General features: G+C 36.5%; 1 protein-coding gene across 1 annotated transcript; it reads right to left on the bottom strand.

Annotated features, from left to right (window-relative positions):
• Positions 1-5,008: 5,008 nt before the first annotated feature.
• Positions 5,009-8,506, bottom strand: LOC132271672 (uncharacterized). Its single transcript, XM_059773112.1, has 2 exons — positions 5,718-8,506; positions 5,009-5,634 (listed from the first exon to the last, which is right to left on the bottom strand). Exons 1-2 carry the CDS (start codon positions 7,137-7,139, stop codon positions 5,077-5,079), a joined length of 1,980 nt encoding a protein of 659 aa, XP_059629095.1. The 5' UTR covers positions 7,140-8,506; the 3' UTR covers positions 5,009-5,076.
• Positions 8,507-16,155: the final 7,649 nt, after the last annotated feature.

Below are 16,155 nucleotides of genomic sequence, written 5' to 3'. Positions count from 1 at the left end.
ACATTTTCTAACTCTAATACAAAATCACTACTAAGGACAAGACAAACAACTCCCACAGCTTTAACTTGTGCTTCACCCCCATTACCCATGGTGAGTGTCCTTTGGTTAGGATTGATTTTTCGGCTCCTTATAAATCCCTGCAAGGAATTAGAAATATGAATAGTAGCCCTGGAATCAATCTACCAAGTATTTGGCGGAACAATGGCTAAATTAGATTCTGAACACACTAGACAATAGGTGCTACCTTTCTTTGCTAACCAATTTTTGTAACCAAAGCATTCATTTTTTACATGACCTCGCTTGTGACACTAGAAGCATTGAACTCTCTTTTTCCCCACTTTATGTGCCTGACTGGGTCCAACATTATTAACATTTGTACCCTTTTTTCCCACTTTTCTTATTATTTTTCTTGACTGTTTTTTGATCCATAATGTGTGTCAAATCGGGGTTATGTCGGGTTCGCTCTTTCTCTTGTGCACACATACTAATTAATTCTGTTAATTTCCACTTATCTTTCTGCGCGTTATAAGTAGTTTTAAAAATATCGAATAGCGCAGGAAGAGAAGTCATAATAAAGTGGATTAGAAAAGAGTCACTAACTTCCATATCCAAATTTTTCAATTGACACACAATATTAGTCATTTGCATGATATGCTCACACACACCACTAAGACCATCATATTTGGCAATTACTAATTGGGTCATAAGAGTGCTAGTCAATGACTTAGTCGAAATAGTAAAGTATTCTTCTAGAGCTTTTAAGGAAATCCTTAGCCAATGATTTACCAGGAATGGCACTCCTAATATATTTAGGAATATTATTCTTAATATACATTAGACTAAATTTATTAGACCTATCCCATTTATCCCATTCCTTTTTCACCTCCGCACCACTAGTGTCTGTAGGCTTAGATGGTTCATTTGACCTAATGGCTAAGTCTAAATCCCCAAGTCCCAAATTGAAAATAATTTCATCTTTCCAGTCCGAGAAATTAGACCCAGGGCCTTCACACACGGTAATGAACCAACTGTCATGGAATAAAAAACATAAAATATAATTCACATAAAATCAAAATAATTAAGGCCACAATTATATAGTTTAACTGATGGGACAAACAATCAAACTTTCCAGAATTAATAAGTAATACCTCAAAATAATTGACTCCGAATAGGATCAACATCACATTCAACAATATTTCATTTGGGTCAATATAATTAAATGTTAGTTTCCCACTAGTAAAACAAATTTCACTTTTGAGGCTAATTAATTATAGAAAGTAATATTAAACACATATATACCTTTGGGCATATTATATTATCAATTATATAATCTACATTAATTACCTCAATCCGTTTAATTGGACAAATCTCAATAACCCGCTGTAGGTGCAAAATTTCGCTCAACCAATAATGATTGAGAAAAATAAAACAACTCACTCAAAAAGCAATAAAAATAAATAAGAACAATGTATAGAGAAGCGTAGAATTGCTTGATCCCTTTATTGGAGGTCTTAACCTCTATTTATATACAAAAGATTGCAAAATTATGGTAGGACTCGCGTTGCTTGCCCTCCAATTCTTTCTATATAAACATTCTTTACTAATAGAGTTCTTTCCATTGTCTAATTTTCCATACATAGAACTTGCCTTGTACAGAACTTCCTATCTCAGAATTTTCCTTCTACAGTAAATCCTTCAACTGGTAGGACTTGTGCATTCTTGAATAACTGGGCTGAACATATTTTGATCCGGCTGGGCTTGAGTAACAGACCGGATGTTAAATATTAACAAGCTGGGCTGATGACTTCTTGATTCGGCCTTGATGGAGGTTGGAGGACAAATAACAATGGTCTTGGGCTGTAAATACCCTCAATTTGGGCTTGAGCATGATGGGCCTTATATGTCCTTGGAATGTAGATATGTGTAGTGGTGACGTGTGCGCTTTTTATTGGAGGGAGTTTTTTTCCCTCCACACTTTGCCCCAAATTTCACACAAATCGAGAGTTCGATCAGGTACCACGAGATGAAAATGCCGAAGCAGATCAATTGACCGCAGCCGCATCATCTTCAGATGAAGAGTTGATTCGGCTTGTTCCAATCGATATTCTCGAAGAACCCAGCATTAATCCCCGGCAAGAGGTGATGGTGATCCCGGAAGTACCACGCGAGCCCTGCTGGATTGATCCAATCGAGGCCTACCTCCAGGAAGGAGTTCTCCCGAATCAGAAAGCTGAGGCAAGGAAGCTTAGGCTTACCGCGGCTAAGTACGCAATCATCAATAACCACCAGTTGTACCGAAGGTCATTCTCCGGTCCTTATCTCAAGTGTTTAACCCCTACTGAGGCTCTCATAATTCTAAAACAAGTTCATGAAGGAGATTGTGGAAACCACTCGGGAGGAAGATCCCTTGCACACAAAATTCTAACCCAAGGTTATTTTTGGCCATACTTGGCTCGGAATGCCGAGGAATACTCAAGAAGATGTGACAAGTGTCAGCGCCATGGTCCAATAAAGCATCAACCTGCCGAAGGTTTACACGCCATGGCTAATCCATGGCCGTTCGCCCAATGGGGGATTGATATAGTATGACCATTACCCAAAACCATGGAAAAAAAAGGAGCATGTGCTTCTGGCTACGGATTACTTCACCAAGTGGGTGGAAGCTGAAGCCTTCTCTAGCGTCACCCACGAAGAAGTAAAGCATTTCATTTGGAGCAACATTATTTGCCGGTTTGGGGTACCAAAAGTCATCGTAATGGACAATGGTAAGAACCTCGATAACATAAGTACAAGGAAGTTCTTTAGCGAACATGGAATCCTGCAAAAATTGGCTGCAGTTAGTCATCCACAAGGCAATGGGCAAGCTGAAATAACTAATCGCACGATATTCGGGTGCTTAAAGAAAAAATTGGAGAAATTGAAGACAAAGTGGTACGAGAATCTCCCTCAAGTGCTCTGGGCCTATCGAACCACTCCAAGACGACCCACGGGAGAAAGCCCATTTGCTATGACATATGGATCCGAAGCTGTCATTCCTACCGAGTCCATAATCCCAACCCTTCGGACATCCTTGGTACTGGAGGGGAACAATGAGCAACAACTCGAACATAGCCTTGATCTTGTGGACGAAAGGAGAGATGCAGCAGCAATTCGTCTCGCGGCATACCAACAGCAGGTGTGTAACAGTTATAACAAACGCGTCAGATTCAGGAGCTTTGTGGTAGGCGATTGGGTTTTGAAGCAGGAGACAGCTCATGTAAAGAAACTGGAACCTAATTGGACTGGACCCTACAGGGTTACCGAAGTAGTGGGGAAAGGAGCATATCGTTTGGCCGAAGCTGGCGGACGTCCCATTGTGCGTCCTTGGAACGCAATACACCTGAAAAGGTATTTCCATTAGTTAAGTTTGTCAATTTTGCTACAAATTCTTCACAAATAAGGCTGCGTATGTCCACAGTCAGCCAAACTTTTCTTTATTTTGCTTCTATATTCAGTACAACTTTCCTCTATTTTTGTTTCTTTTTATAAAAATGGGGGGCCATACTACTCTATGATTATGCGACTTTTATGCATGCATGGCATTCGTTATGCGACTTTTATGCATGCATGGCATTCGTCACAATGATTTTTTCAAAAAAAAAAAAAAAAAAAAAACATGAGTTATGGCCTGTGCTTAAAACTTTCTATCCCACATCGACAAAAAAAGTATGTGCTACATTCTTTTATATATGGAAATATTCAAATAGCTAATTACGGTGTAAGGAGGGCCCACTGGTATTTAAGGCTGTCAAGCTCAATACCAGAGGCATTCCTTACACCGACCTTTTTGACAAAATTTAGTCTATGTCCCACATCGGATAGAAATAGAAAAGAAATGCGGTTCATATATGCGTGGTCCACAACATTTGGTTGCCAAGAAGGGAGTATCAGTGGAGGAGGCAGGTCTCCAAAGTCAACAAATGGAAAACTTCACAGCCACTGTTACTCACTTTCTTGGCCTCTTATCATTTTTGAATCATCGGCCTCATGATAAGTGGTTTGAGGAAAAATATAAACAAACTTCCCCTCAGGCTCAGCGCCGGGGAGTAATTCATTCGCCTCGGACCTTAAGTGTCCGGTTCGGCAAAACCTCCCCTCAGGCTCAGCGCCGGGGAGTAATTCATTTAACCTCCCCTCAGGCTCAACGCCGAGGAGTAGTTCATTCGCCTCGGACCTTGAGTGTCCGGCTCGGCAAAACCTCCCCTCTGGCTCAGCGCCGGGGAGTAATTCATTTAAACCTCCCCTCAGGCTCAGCGCCGGGGAGTAGGTCATTCGCCTCAGACCCTAGGTGTCTGGCTCGGCAAAAATCTCGCCTCGGACCCTAAGTGTTCGGCTCGGTAGAAATCTCGCCTCGGACCCTAAGTGTCCGGCTCGGCAAAACCTCCCCTCCGGCGGGCCAGTGAGTGTTTAATTCGCCTCGGATCCTAAGTGTCCGAGACAGCTTCGGACCCTAAGTGTCCTATTCAGCACTAGTCCTCCACGACTCAGTGCCGAGGGACAATTCGCCTCGAATCCTAAATGTCCGAGACAGCTTTGGACCCTAAGTGTCCTATTCAGCAATATTCCTCCACACTCAGTGCCGAGGAATAATTCGCTTCAAACCTCTGGTGCCTGGATCAGAACTCTTTCCTTCGGACTCCAAGTGTTTAATACCCTGTGGATGTGGATATATCATAAGTTCATCATGATCCACCCCACATCAGGAACACACGAGAAGGAAAGAGTATGTATACGTCTACTGCAGGCAAATAAAAGGCAAGGAGGGTTCATTTAACAGTTAAATCATTGTCCATATGAATCATCCTGAGATATCAACTAAACTGTTAAAAGGATCTCCTTCTTCCCACCATCCTTGCTTTTTCGCGGATAGCATAAATCCGAAGCATAAAGACAATGTTTATTGTTTAAACACATTACCAGTCAGAGAAATATGAACAGTATCAAAAGCATACAACAAAAACAAGTCAGGTAAGCCTAAAACAAAAGATTATATTCATTATCCCAAACATGTTGTCCATAAAAGCAAAATACATGGTTCTACTTCCTCTTCGGATCGAAGGGAGTAGATTCAAAAGCATCCACTACAGTAGGACTTGGGGTAGGAGGAAGTGAAGCCGCAGGAGCAGAAGAGCTAGGAGTACCCTTCAGGTGCACCTTCACCATCTCGGCAAAGCGGATTTCAGCTTCCAAAGCCTCTGGCCCTTCATCGTATGAGAAGTGCACCCCCACCTGCTTGTCAAAAGCGTCCGGATCCATCGTCCTAGGGCCTGAGTCCTGAATATAGCCAGACCGGAACGCTTTAGCACTAGCCAGGTGTGCCAGACAGGAGTAGCGCCCCTGCATTTGCTTCCTCGCCTTGAAGCAAGTAGTAAAAGCCTCGGTCAGGCGTTGAACTTCGGCCTGAAGAGAATCCACCTTAGCCTCAGAGGCTGACAACTGCCTCTTATACGCATCCTTGGCTTCAGAAGCTATCTTCAGATTGGTAGAGGCAGTAGTGGCTCTCTTCTCTGCATTGTCAAGATCCTTTTCCAGCTTCTTGATGGAGAGGGATTGGGCTTCAGCAGTGGCACAGAGGGCCATGGTGTGGTATAGACTCTGTATAACAGAGGAACAAATATAAACATAAATAGAAACATAAGCAAGCAAGAGTAACATAATTCTGAAGGAGTAATACGAACCTCTATGGCCCGGACCAGGGCAGAGGGGAGTAGTTGTTCCAACCCCATTTGGCTGATGGCGTCCTCGTCCTTTGGGAGCCACATTCCTTGAGCCACCGCCAGTGCAGCTGAAGGGTCTGTAATCACAGAACCCCCTGAGTGCAGGACTGACCTGTCAGCCCTGGTGAAGGAAGGAGTCCAAGGAGCCCCAGTCTCAGCCAGAACAAAGGCCCTGACTTCATCTTCAGGTTCGGCCTCTCCAGCCTTTTTCCCTCTGCTTTTAGAAGGGACCTTGCCCTTGCCAGAGGATGAGGGGTTGAGGCGAGATTTCTTCATTAGTGGTTCCTCAACCTCCACCTCATCCTCAGTTGATCTAATAACGACCAAGGGTTGGGCATCTTCGGCTTTCTTTTTTAAAGCCTCAGCCCTCCGTACCTCCTCCTCAGTCATGGGAAAACTGTTAAAGGATGGTAGAGACAGATCCATGAGGTCTGCAGCAACAGCACCGGAGGCAATATCCTTGAGGTTTGAAGAAGTTAGCAGGTCCTCAATAGGCGAGGGGTCACTCCAGACTCGTTCCTCAAGAAAAGAAAGTCTGTTCCTTGCTGCGGAGGATGGGAATGTAGCTGAAAAAACACCAAGAAACTCATAAGTACGGCGAAACATTAAGACTTGGCAAGGAAAACAGCCAGAACACTTGGTATGAAGGGAGGTTAAGTATTCTATACCTAATTTCCCGAACTTGCGCGGGATGGAGAGCGTAATTGATTGGGGCACGAACCATTTTCCTTTAACTATAACCATCCTTTCTTTCCACTTCTTTTCGGATGAAGGAAGGTTCGTGCATATCCTCTGATGAAGGGGAGAGGTAAAAAAGAAGCGACCAGGCTCGGTCCCATGCTTAGATATATTGTAAGTAAGCAGAAGGTCGGTAAGGGTCAAATCCAGAGCCTTTAATTTCCGACGCACCAACAGTGCCGAAAGGATGCGAAAGAAATTAGGATTTACCTGAAGGGGGGCAAGACCTAGCTTATTGAAAACTAAATGATAAAAGGGATGAAGAGGGAATCGGAGGGCGTTAAGATGCCCTACCGAAAGAAGCAACTCATCCTCCTCAATTCCCTCGCCGGAGGTAAAATCGGCACCCTCGGGATATTCTGCAATTTCTACTCCCTCAGGAATATCAAATACTTCCATTACCGAAGTAATAGAGAACTTGATGCGGCGAATAGAGATGATTGTTTTTTGCTCTTCATGAGTAAGAACATAATCAGAGCCTGAGGTGGATGTCTCGGTTGGAAGAGGGGAAGTACCTAATGGATTCAACGAAAGGCGATCTGTAAAAACCCTAGGAGGGGGAGCCCTAATGCGAACGAGGGAAGATGAAGGTGTGGATTCAGAATCCTCAAGGTCTATACGTTCAGAAGTAGATGAAGTACTCATAATGAAAGATTGAAGAGAAAGATGCGAAACTAACCTGACAAAGCGATGGAATGAAGAAAGCAGAAGTGCAGCAAGGGCAAATGTAACTCTTGCAAAATCTTGTATAACGGAGTAATAATGAAAGACCTCGAACCGTTTCTGAAGCAAAGTAAAAAACCGATTTCAATTCCCTCTTTAATAGGAGCCGTCACTCAATTAAAAATGAAATTTGGGGCAAAGTGTGGAGGGAAAAAAACTCCCTCCAATAAAAAGCGCACACGTCACCACTACACATATCTACATTCCAAGGACATATAAGGCCCATCATGCTCAAGCCCAAATTAAGGGTATTTACAGCCCAAGATCATTGTTATTTGTCCTCCAACCTCCATCAAGGCCGAATCAAGAAGTCATCAGCCCAGCTTGTTAATATTTAACATCCGGTCTGTTACTCAAGCCTAGCCAGATCAAAATATGTTCAGCCCAGTTATTCAAGAATGCACAAGTCCTACCAGTTGAAGGATTTACTGTAGAAGGAAAATTCTGAGATAGGAAGTTCTGTACAAGGCAAGTTCTATGTATGGAAAATTAGACAATGAAAAGAACTCTATTAGTAAAGAATGTTTATATATAAAGAATTGGAGGGCAAGCAACGCGAGTCCTACCATAATTTTGCAATCTTTTGTATATAAATAGAGGCTAAGACCTCCAATAAAGGGATCAAGCAATTCTACGTTTCTCTATACATTGTTTTTATTTATTTTTATTGCTTTTTGAGTGAGTTATTTTATTTTTCTCAATCATTATTGGTTGAACGAAATTTTGCACCTACACCCACCATTAGGCTTGGTTATTGCTTGTCTCTATTAAACGCAATTTCAACCATTCAACTTTAGCAAAAAATCATAGTTTTGCCCCTAGACCCAAATACTATTGAAATTGTCATAAGTGTGCCACTTTGGTGACTAAACACCCATTCCAATTTCAAGAATATTTATGCTTAGGATTGTAAAATGATTCAAGTTTTTCAAATGAATCCAATTTATATATACACAATATGCATCAATATAAAATATGAGGCAATATGCATAATAATGCATATGTTACCAATTTCAATACATTTATAGAATAATATCCAATTTAATTAATCCATTATAACAACTTTTTCTTTTACATATCAATTATATAGGATATGCTAATGGGTGTCCCAGAGTGATGTCATGTGTCATCATGTACTCAAAAGCATACACAATTAATATAACACAAACACTATTTGTATTATATACGTGGGATTTGGGAGAATTAGAAGTGTCAATCATTAGCCTCATCAAATGGGCCTAGTGGATAACTGTTGAATCAACCAATTACTTCGGTAGAGAGTCCATTCGGCTGTGTGTACTGGACTCTCATATATATATGTTACTCAATAATATATATATATATATATATATATTAATTGTGTACTCAAAAGCATACACAATTAATATAACACAAACACTATTTGTATTATATACGTGGGATTTGGGAGAATTAGAAGTGTCAATCATTAGCCTCATCAAATGGGCCTAGTGGATAACTGTTGAATCAACCAATTACTTCGGTAGAGAGTCCATTCGGCTGTGTGTACTGGACTCTCATATATATATGTTACTCAATAATATATATATATATATATACTCAAAAGCATACACAATTAATATAACACAAACACTATTTGTATTATATACGTGGGATTTGGGAGAATTAGAAGTGTCAATCATTAGCCTCATCAAATGGGCCTAGTGGATAACTGTTGAATCAACCAATTACTTCGGTAGAGAGTCCATTCGGCTGTGTGTACTGGACTCTCATATATATATGTTACTCAATAATATATATATATATATATATATATATATATATATATATATATATATTATTGAGTAACATATATATATGAGAGTCCAGTACACACAGCCGAATGGACTCTCTACCGAAGTAATTGGTTGATTCAACAGTTATCCACTAGGCCCATTTGATGAGGCTAACTAAACGGGGCTTATGATCTCGTGGTTCACTTTATATATATATATATATATATATATATATATATATATACTTGAGACATTGGTACAAAAGGCACTAAAACTTTATTACCAACAAAATAGATAATCACGTACAATATATCACATTATATTAGTGTCCTATCTAATCTAAAACATGGAGATACTGTCATAAAATTTAATGCATATAGAATGAATAATAAATTTATACATCAGAGTCCATGTCTAGCTCTGATACCACATGTAAGTAATTCAACGATAATAAAATACATGGTTCCAATGCATAAACCTTGTTTAGAAAACATACCTACCATCTTTAGCAGTTTGTATTTGAGATCAACTATATCAGAAACACTCTTCAACCTTCTACCTTTATCTGTGAAACTGAATGATAGATTCAGACCTGTCTTTCACGTGCACATATATATATATATATATATATATATTTATATATATAGAGAGAGAGGGGGGGGGGGGGTGCTGGGACCTTTTTCTAAACCTTACCAAAAGGAAACATATTGGTTCCATCAACCAACACACCCCTTTGTAAATAAATAACAGTCATAAATAAAAATGTAATTATATGATACAACATCACATCTCTTAAATATAGATAATTATAAAATTATTTAAATAAAAGTTAAGATCAATTATAATAAGACCATTTTTCTTACATCAAGTTCTAACCTAGGCAATGAACACATCAACTATGTAAGAATCATATCCAGCCACATACACATAGGTAAGGAAGGAATCCAACCTCTCAAATATAAGGGAAGGAACAAATCCAAAATTTTCAACACGGTATGTGGGGAACACATCCAATAATACATGTGATAATAATAGGTGAGAATATATCCAACCTTGTATAGATCGATTAGCTAATGAAGTTGTTACTATGTGACCTTGTATAGAACGATCGGCTAATGAAGTAGTTACTATGTGAGACAAACTCATCTTTTAACATAATCAGTAGAATATAACCACAAGCATGTATGGCCCACATCCAGAATACAAATACATAACCCAGTTAGACAATGTGCATTGTATCCCAAGTTACTAAAGACAAGTGTGTAAAACAATATGAACCAATGCACAAATATGATCTGTAAGGTCTAAGTAAATTTATACATTTAGTATCTCATTAAATAATCAGTCTCTAGTAAATACAAATAAAGATATTTGGTACCGTTTCCTAAACTTTACCAAAAGGAAACATGTTGGTTTCATCAATCAACACACCCCTCTGTAAATAAATAACAATTATAAATGAGAATGTAGCTATATGATACAATGTCACATCTCTTAAATATGGATAATTATAAAATCATTTAAATAAAAGTTAAGATCAATTATAATAAGACCATCTTTCTTACATCAAGTTCTAACATAGGCAATGAACACATCAACTATGTAAGAATCATATGCAGCCACATACACATAGGTAAGAAAGTAATCCAACCTCTCAAATATAAGGGAAGGAACAAATCCAAAATTTTCAGCACATTATGTAAGGAACACATCCAATAATACACGTGATAATAATAGGTGAGAATATATCCAACCTTGTATAGGACGATCAGCTAATGAAGTAGTTACTATGTGACCTTGTATAGAACGATCGGCTAATGAAGTAGTTACTATGTGAGACAAACTCATCCTTTAACATAATCAGTAGAATATAACCACAAGCATGTATAGCCCACATCCAGAATACAAATACATAACCCAGTTAGACAATGTGCATTGTATCCCAAGTTACTAAAGACAAGTGTGTAAAACAATATGAACCAATACATAAATATAATCAGTAAGGTCTAAGTAATTTTATACATTTAGTATCTCATTAAATAATCAGTCTCTAATAAATACTGATAAAGATATTTGGGTAATCACGAGTCCACTATCAACTACAACTACACCTCAAACAAATCATACACAAACCTACAAGAGTCTCTTTATCTAGGTCTCCAATAAACAATTTAGTACTAATTCCATCAGATAATTTTACGTACTAATTCTTCTGCAGACCAGAATAACAACTCCAGTAGAACTTCAATAATTAATCAACATCGATATCAATATGAAAATTATTCTAACAGTTTAGAGTCAACTAATTTCCTAATATGATATATAAGAGGAGGTAGGACTAAGATTAAACTTGCCTATTCGATTACAATACAGCTGTCTCTTCCAATTTTCCTCTGTAATTCATTTTGTCCAAACTCATAAAAATCAGTCAACCTTTATATAACCTTTTATATAAATGAACTATATAACTACACATATGAAACTACTTGCCTGATAATTTTCAAATAATTTCCCTGACTATAATACATTCTACATTATTTCTTTGTACTGCTAGTAATGATTCTACGTTATTCCTCTGGATCGCTAGCAACTCTATACACCATTGTATCCACTGCCGTTCTCAATTAAGAAACTCTCGCATCTGTAATTCTTTATACAATCATGACCTAGTTTTTTAGTTTCATGATAGTTGGAGATATATGTTCTCGTTTCATCTAATGGACAACGTGGTAGTTAGAGATATACCAAGGTGATGGTTAGAGATATACGGGCACACAACATCTAGGCACGTTTCGTGGTAGGGTTGGAAGCGTCAACCAATTCTATCCAATTACTCTTAAATTTAAATAATGATAATAACATAACCTGTAATACCTCTGTAATAAAAGGTTTTTATTTACTTATTTTATTTCATTTTATTTATCTTGGCTATTTGAATTGTTTGTGAAAATTGTTTTGGAGTGTTTATTTATTTGTCATTTAAAGGTTAATTATTTAGTGGAAATTCTTTAGTTAATTGTAAATTTTTTATTGATGTTATTTTATATATTTTTTTTATTTAGTTGTATGGATTGGTAGGTATATATATATATATATATTAATGTGATATATATGGATATATATGTGTATATACATAAAGGAATATACTAGTATTACACAGTAATATTAATGTAACTTTATTATTATTATTTAAATTTAGTTATTAGTAATATTACTTTATAGTTTATTAGTTTTCAATGACAAATGTGTTATTGGATGGTTATGATTAGTTTATGACTAGTTTTTTATATTTTTGGGTCTGTTAGTGGTTGGGTTAGAATAGACTTAGTGTAGTTAGTATATTATATATATATATATATATATATATATATATATGTATGTTAATTCTGTAGGAACTCGGGGTATTGAAAGGTATTACGAAGTTCATGAATGTCATGAAATGATACATTGCCATATATGAAATGAACATTACTTTACGACTATTCACAATTGCTAGATATCCATAGGCATGCTTCTCCTTACCACAATTAATAAAGGAGAATTCATGTAGGCATTTATTCAAATACATGGCATGCAAATTGAACATACACTTAATCTTAAACCAAGAGATCACAAATTTATCATATTGATCATGAATTTCTTAAATAGCAAGAAAGGAAGCACATTTATCACATCTAAACACATAAGAGGCATGGAATTTCCACATATTACGACAAGTAAGCATGAGTCAAATATGTAGGAAAACATATAGCTCAAATAACACAACTATAATCATTCTAAACATGTTTTAATCAAGGTAATCATAGAGTATACTTACAAAGACATAGCACTACACAAGTTAGACAATCCCTATCTCTTGAAGAGCAAAACCCTAAGCTTGGCTCCACTTGAAACTCCACCAATTGAATGCTAGGACCACCAAAATGAAGAGAGGGATTAGGAGATCAACCTTTCCTCTTGAAACCGTTCCAAAAGCTCAAGTCTTTGCCTAGGACGAAATCCCAAGGTGTTCCAATGGCGAAAAAAATTACATCATCTTGTAGCTCTCGTCAAACCCTTTCACTTTGCTAACTATCACCCTCAAATTCTGATTTGAACTTGAAGAAATCGAAGGTTAAAGGAAGTGGGTTTGTCTACAACCAGGGGCGGAGCTAGGATTGCAAAGTGGAGGGGCTAAAGATAAGAAAATTTGAAGATTTTATCTACATACCTTCGATCATTCAACGTTAGTTTGCTGCAAATGAAGGAGAGAACAGAGTTAAGTCTCATGAATCACGAATAGTTAGTTAGTTAGCTCTTGACTCTTCTTGGCTAAATTGGTTAATTGGTTTGCTGAGCTATAGCTTTGGTTAATTGGAAACAAGACTAATTCGCAAAGTTGTGTTTGGACAGTCATTTATAAAGGCATTTATTGGTTCTAGGGTTTTCAATTCAATGATATTTTCTAATTCAAGAAAAAACAAAAGGAGTATATTTCTAAATTATAAATTGTTTTAATTTTTCTTTTTTTATCTTATTTATTTCAAATCCTAATTTTAGATCTTTAGTAATAATTATAACATTTGAAAAGTTCGTTTTTCTTGTTGCATTTTAATATATATATATATATATATATATATATATATATATATATATTACACATTGGATTCTTGGAAAGAAAGATGAATACTGCTCATTGTTTGAATTGTTTAATTCTATTTGTTTGTTTAATTACGAAATTGGATTGACGTGTAATGTTACATTTTTTTTTATGGTATTATTAATTGATCGCTAAAAATTGCAACAAAATAAAATTGGTTGGCTGGGCTGTAACTTTAGTTAATTGGTTTGCTAGGCCGTAGCTTTGGTTAATTGGTAATTGGTTTGTTGGGCTGTAGCTTTAGTTAATTGGTTTGTTGGGTTGGATCATTTATCATTTATATTTTATTGTGAATTGAACTGCTTGGACTGGGCTATGGCTGATAAGAAGTAGTATTACTAAATTTATTTTAATTTTTGGACCCGGTTATAGCCTAGGTTAACCCAAAGTATGCTCCGCCGATCTAAAAAAAAAAAAAAAAAGGTAGGGAGAAGGTGAAGCTAAAAATCTAATATCCTCCCTTTTGTAAAAGATTGGTCAATGGACCCACATGCCCACCCCCAAAAACTCCAAAATACCCCTAAATGAAGATATAATTACCCCAATGCCATTTACACACACACACACATATATATATATATACATACACACACATATACATTAATGGTACAAATTATGTCCAATATCCGGGCAAGAGTTTCAAAATATTATACATTCAGGATGCATTTGTTTCAACGTAAAATATTTTTTTAGAAATTTTTTTCTTTTTTCAAGTAAAATATTTTTTTATTTTTACTTATTCGGTTTTCGGTAGAGGTCTAAGTCACCATCGGACAAGACGTGTAAAATAGTTTGTTGAAAATTGATTGATAAATTATATTTGTTAAATTTTAATATTTTTTCTTCGTAAATATTTTTGACAACCAAACACCAAAACATAAAAAATTATTTTTTGAAAAATAATTTACAACGGAGCGTCAATCATGTGTGTCTATTAGATATAGAGAGTAATAGAGTGAGGTCAGTGTAATTCTTGGTTTATTTCTGCTCATTGTTTGAAATGCATAATTCTGTTTGTTGGTTTAATTACGAAATTGGACTGACTTGTAATGTTCCATTTTTTTATGGTATTATTAATTGATCGCTAAAAATTGCAACCAAATAAAATTGGTTTGCTAGGCTCTAGCTTTAGTTAATTGGCTTGCTAGGCCCTAGCTTTGGTTAATTGGTAATTGGTTTGTTGGGCTATAGCTTTGGTTAATTGGTTTGTTAAGCTGGATCATTTATCATTTATATGATATTGTGAATTAGGCTGCTTGGACTGGGCTATGGCGGATGAGAAGTAATATTACTAAATTTTTTCTTTTTTTGTTTTTTCTTTTAGCCTGGTTATAGCCCAGGTTAGTCCAGAGTATGCTCCGCCCGTCTACAACACAAAGGATGAAAAAGATAGAGACCGAAAAAAAAAAAAAAAGGCGAGAGAGAGGGAGAAAGTGAAGCTAAAAATCTAATCCTTTGTAAAAGTTTGGTCAATGGACCCACATTCCCACCCCCAAAAACTCCAAAATACCCCTAAATGAAGATATAATTACCCTAATGCCATTTTCGCATATAAACATACATACATATATATATATATATATATATATATCCACTTATATATATATATATATATATATACACACACACACACATTAACGGTACAATTTATGTCCAATATCCGGGCAAGACTTTCAAAATATTATATATTCAAGCTGTACTTGTTTCGACGTAAAATATTTTTTTTAAAATTTTTTTTCTTTTTTTAGGTAAAATATTTTTTTTATTTTTCCTTATTCAATTTTCGGTAGAGGTCTAGGTCATCATCAAATGAGACGTGTAAAATAGCTTGTTGAAAATTGATTGATAAATTATATTTATTAAATTTTAATATTTTTTTCTTCTTAAATATTTTCGACAATCAAACACCAAAACATAAAAAATTATTTTCTAAAAAATAATTTACAACGGAACCTCAATCATGTGTCTATTAGATATAGAGAGTAATAGAGTGAGGTCGGTGTAATTCTTGGTTTATTATCCGGTTGATTTTGTAATTGTAGTTATTTATTTATTGTTTAGCCTTATTTCTATAAATCAACTATTTAATTATGTCAATTTATCAACATGTGATCCATTGCGTGTATTTTGAATTGATTAGTCTCACTCACAGTAAGGAATGGGAATATTGTGAAAAATAAAAATAATAAAAATATAAATTTATGGCACCATAGAGGCAAGTATTTTTCTCTACTGTGTTGCTGTGTGTGTGTGTATATATATATATATCAGTATATATATACCGTATTTCAAATGGCTGGAATAAGGCAACGTAAACATCTTCAGACAACCACACGAACTGACTTTAATGTGAAGCCTCCAACGTGTCACTAAAGCCATCCATAAATTCCACATAATTTCTCACCTCCCGCTAATGTGCCGCCACGCAGGACTTTGAAGAACAATCATTCTCTGCTCTGTCGTCGGCCACGTCACCTCAGCCACTATACATCACTCCCTTAACGGTCGATTTAAGTAGACCATCACTCCCACCGTTGATTCTGCA

The sequence above is a fragment of the Cornus florida genome, unplaced genomic scaffold, assembly GCF_030987335.1.
Source record: "Cornus florida cultivar Cherokee Brave unplaced genomic scaffold, ASM3098733v1 CherokeeBrave_3.0.0_Hap2_Chr08, whole genome shotgun sequence".
NCBI classification, from domain to species: Eukaryota; Viridiplantae; Streptophyta; class Magnoliopsida; order Cornales; family Cornaceae; genus Cornus; species Cornus florida.
The sequence above is the reverse complement of the archived record's forward strand: the minus strand, read 5'-3'. Positions and strand labels throughout refer to the sequence as shown.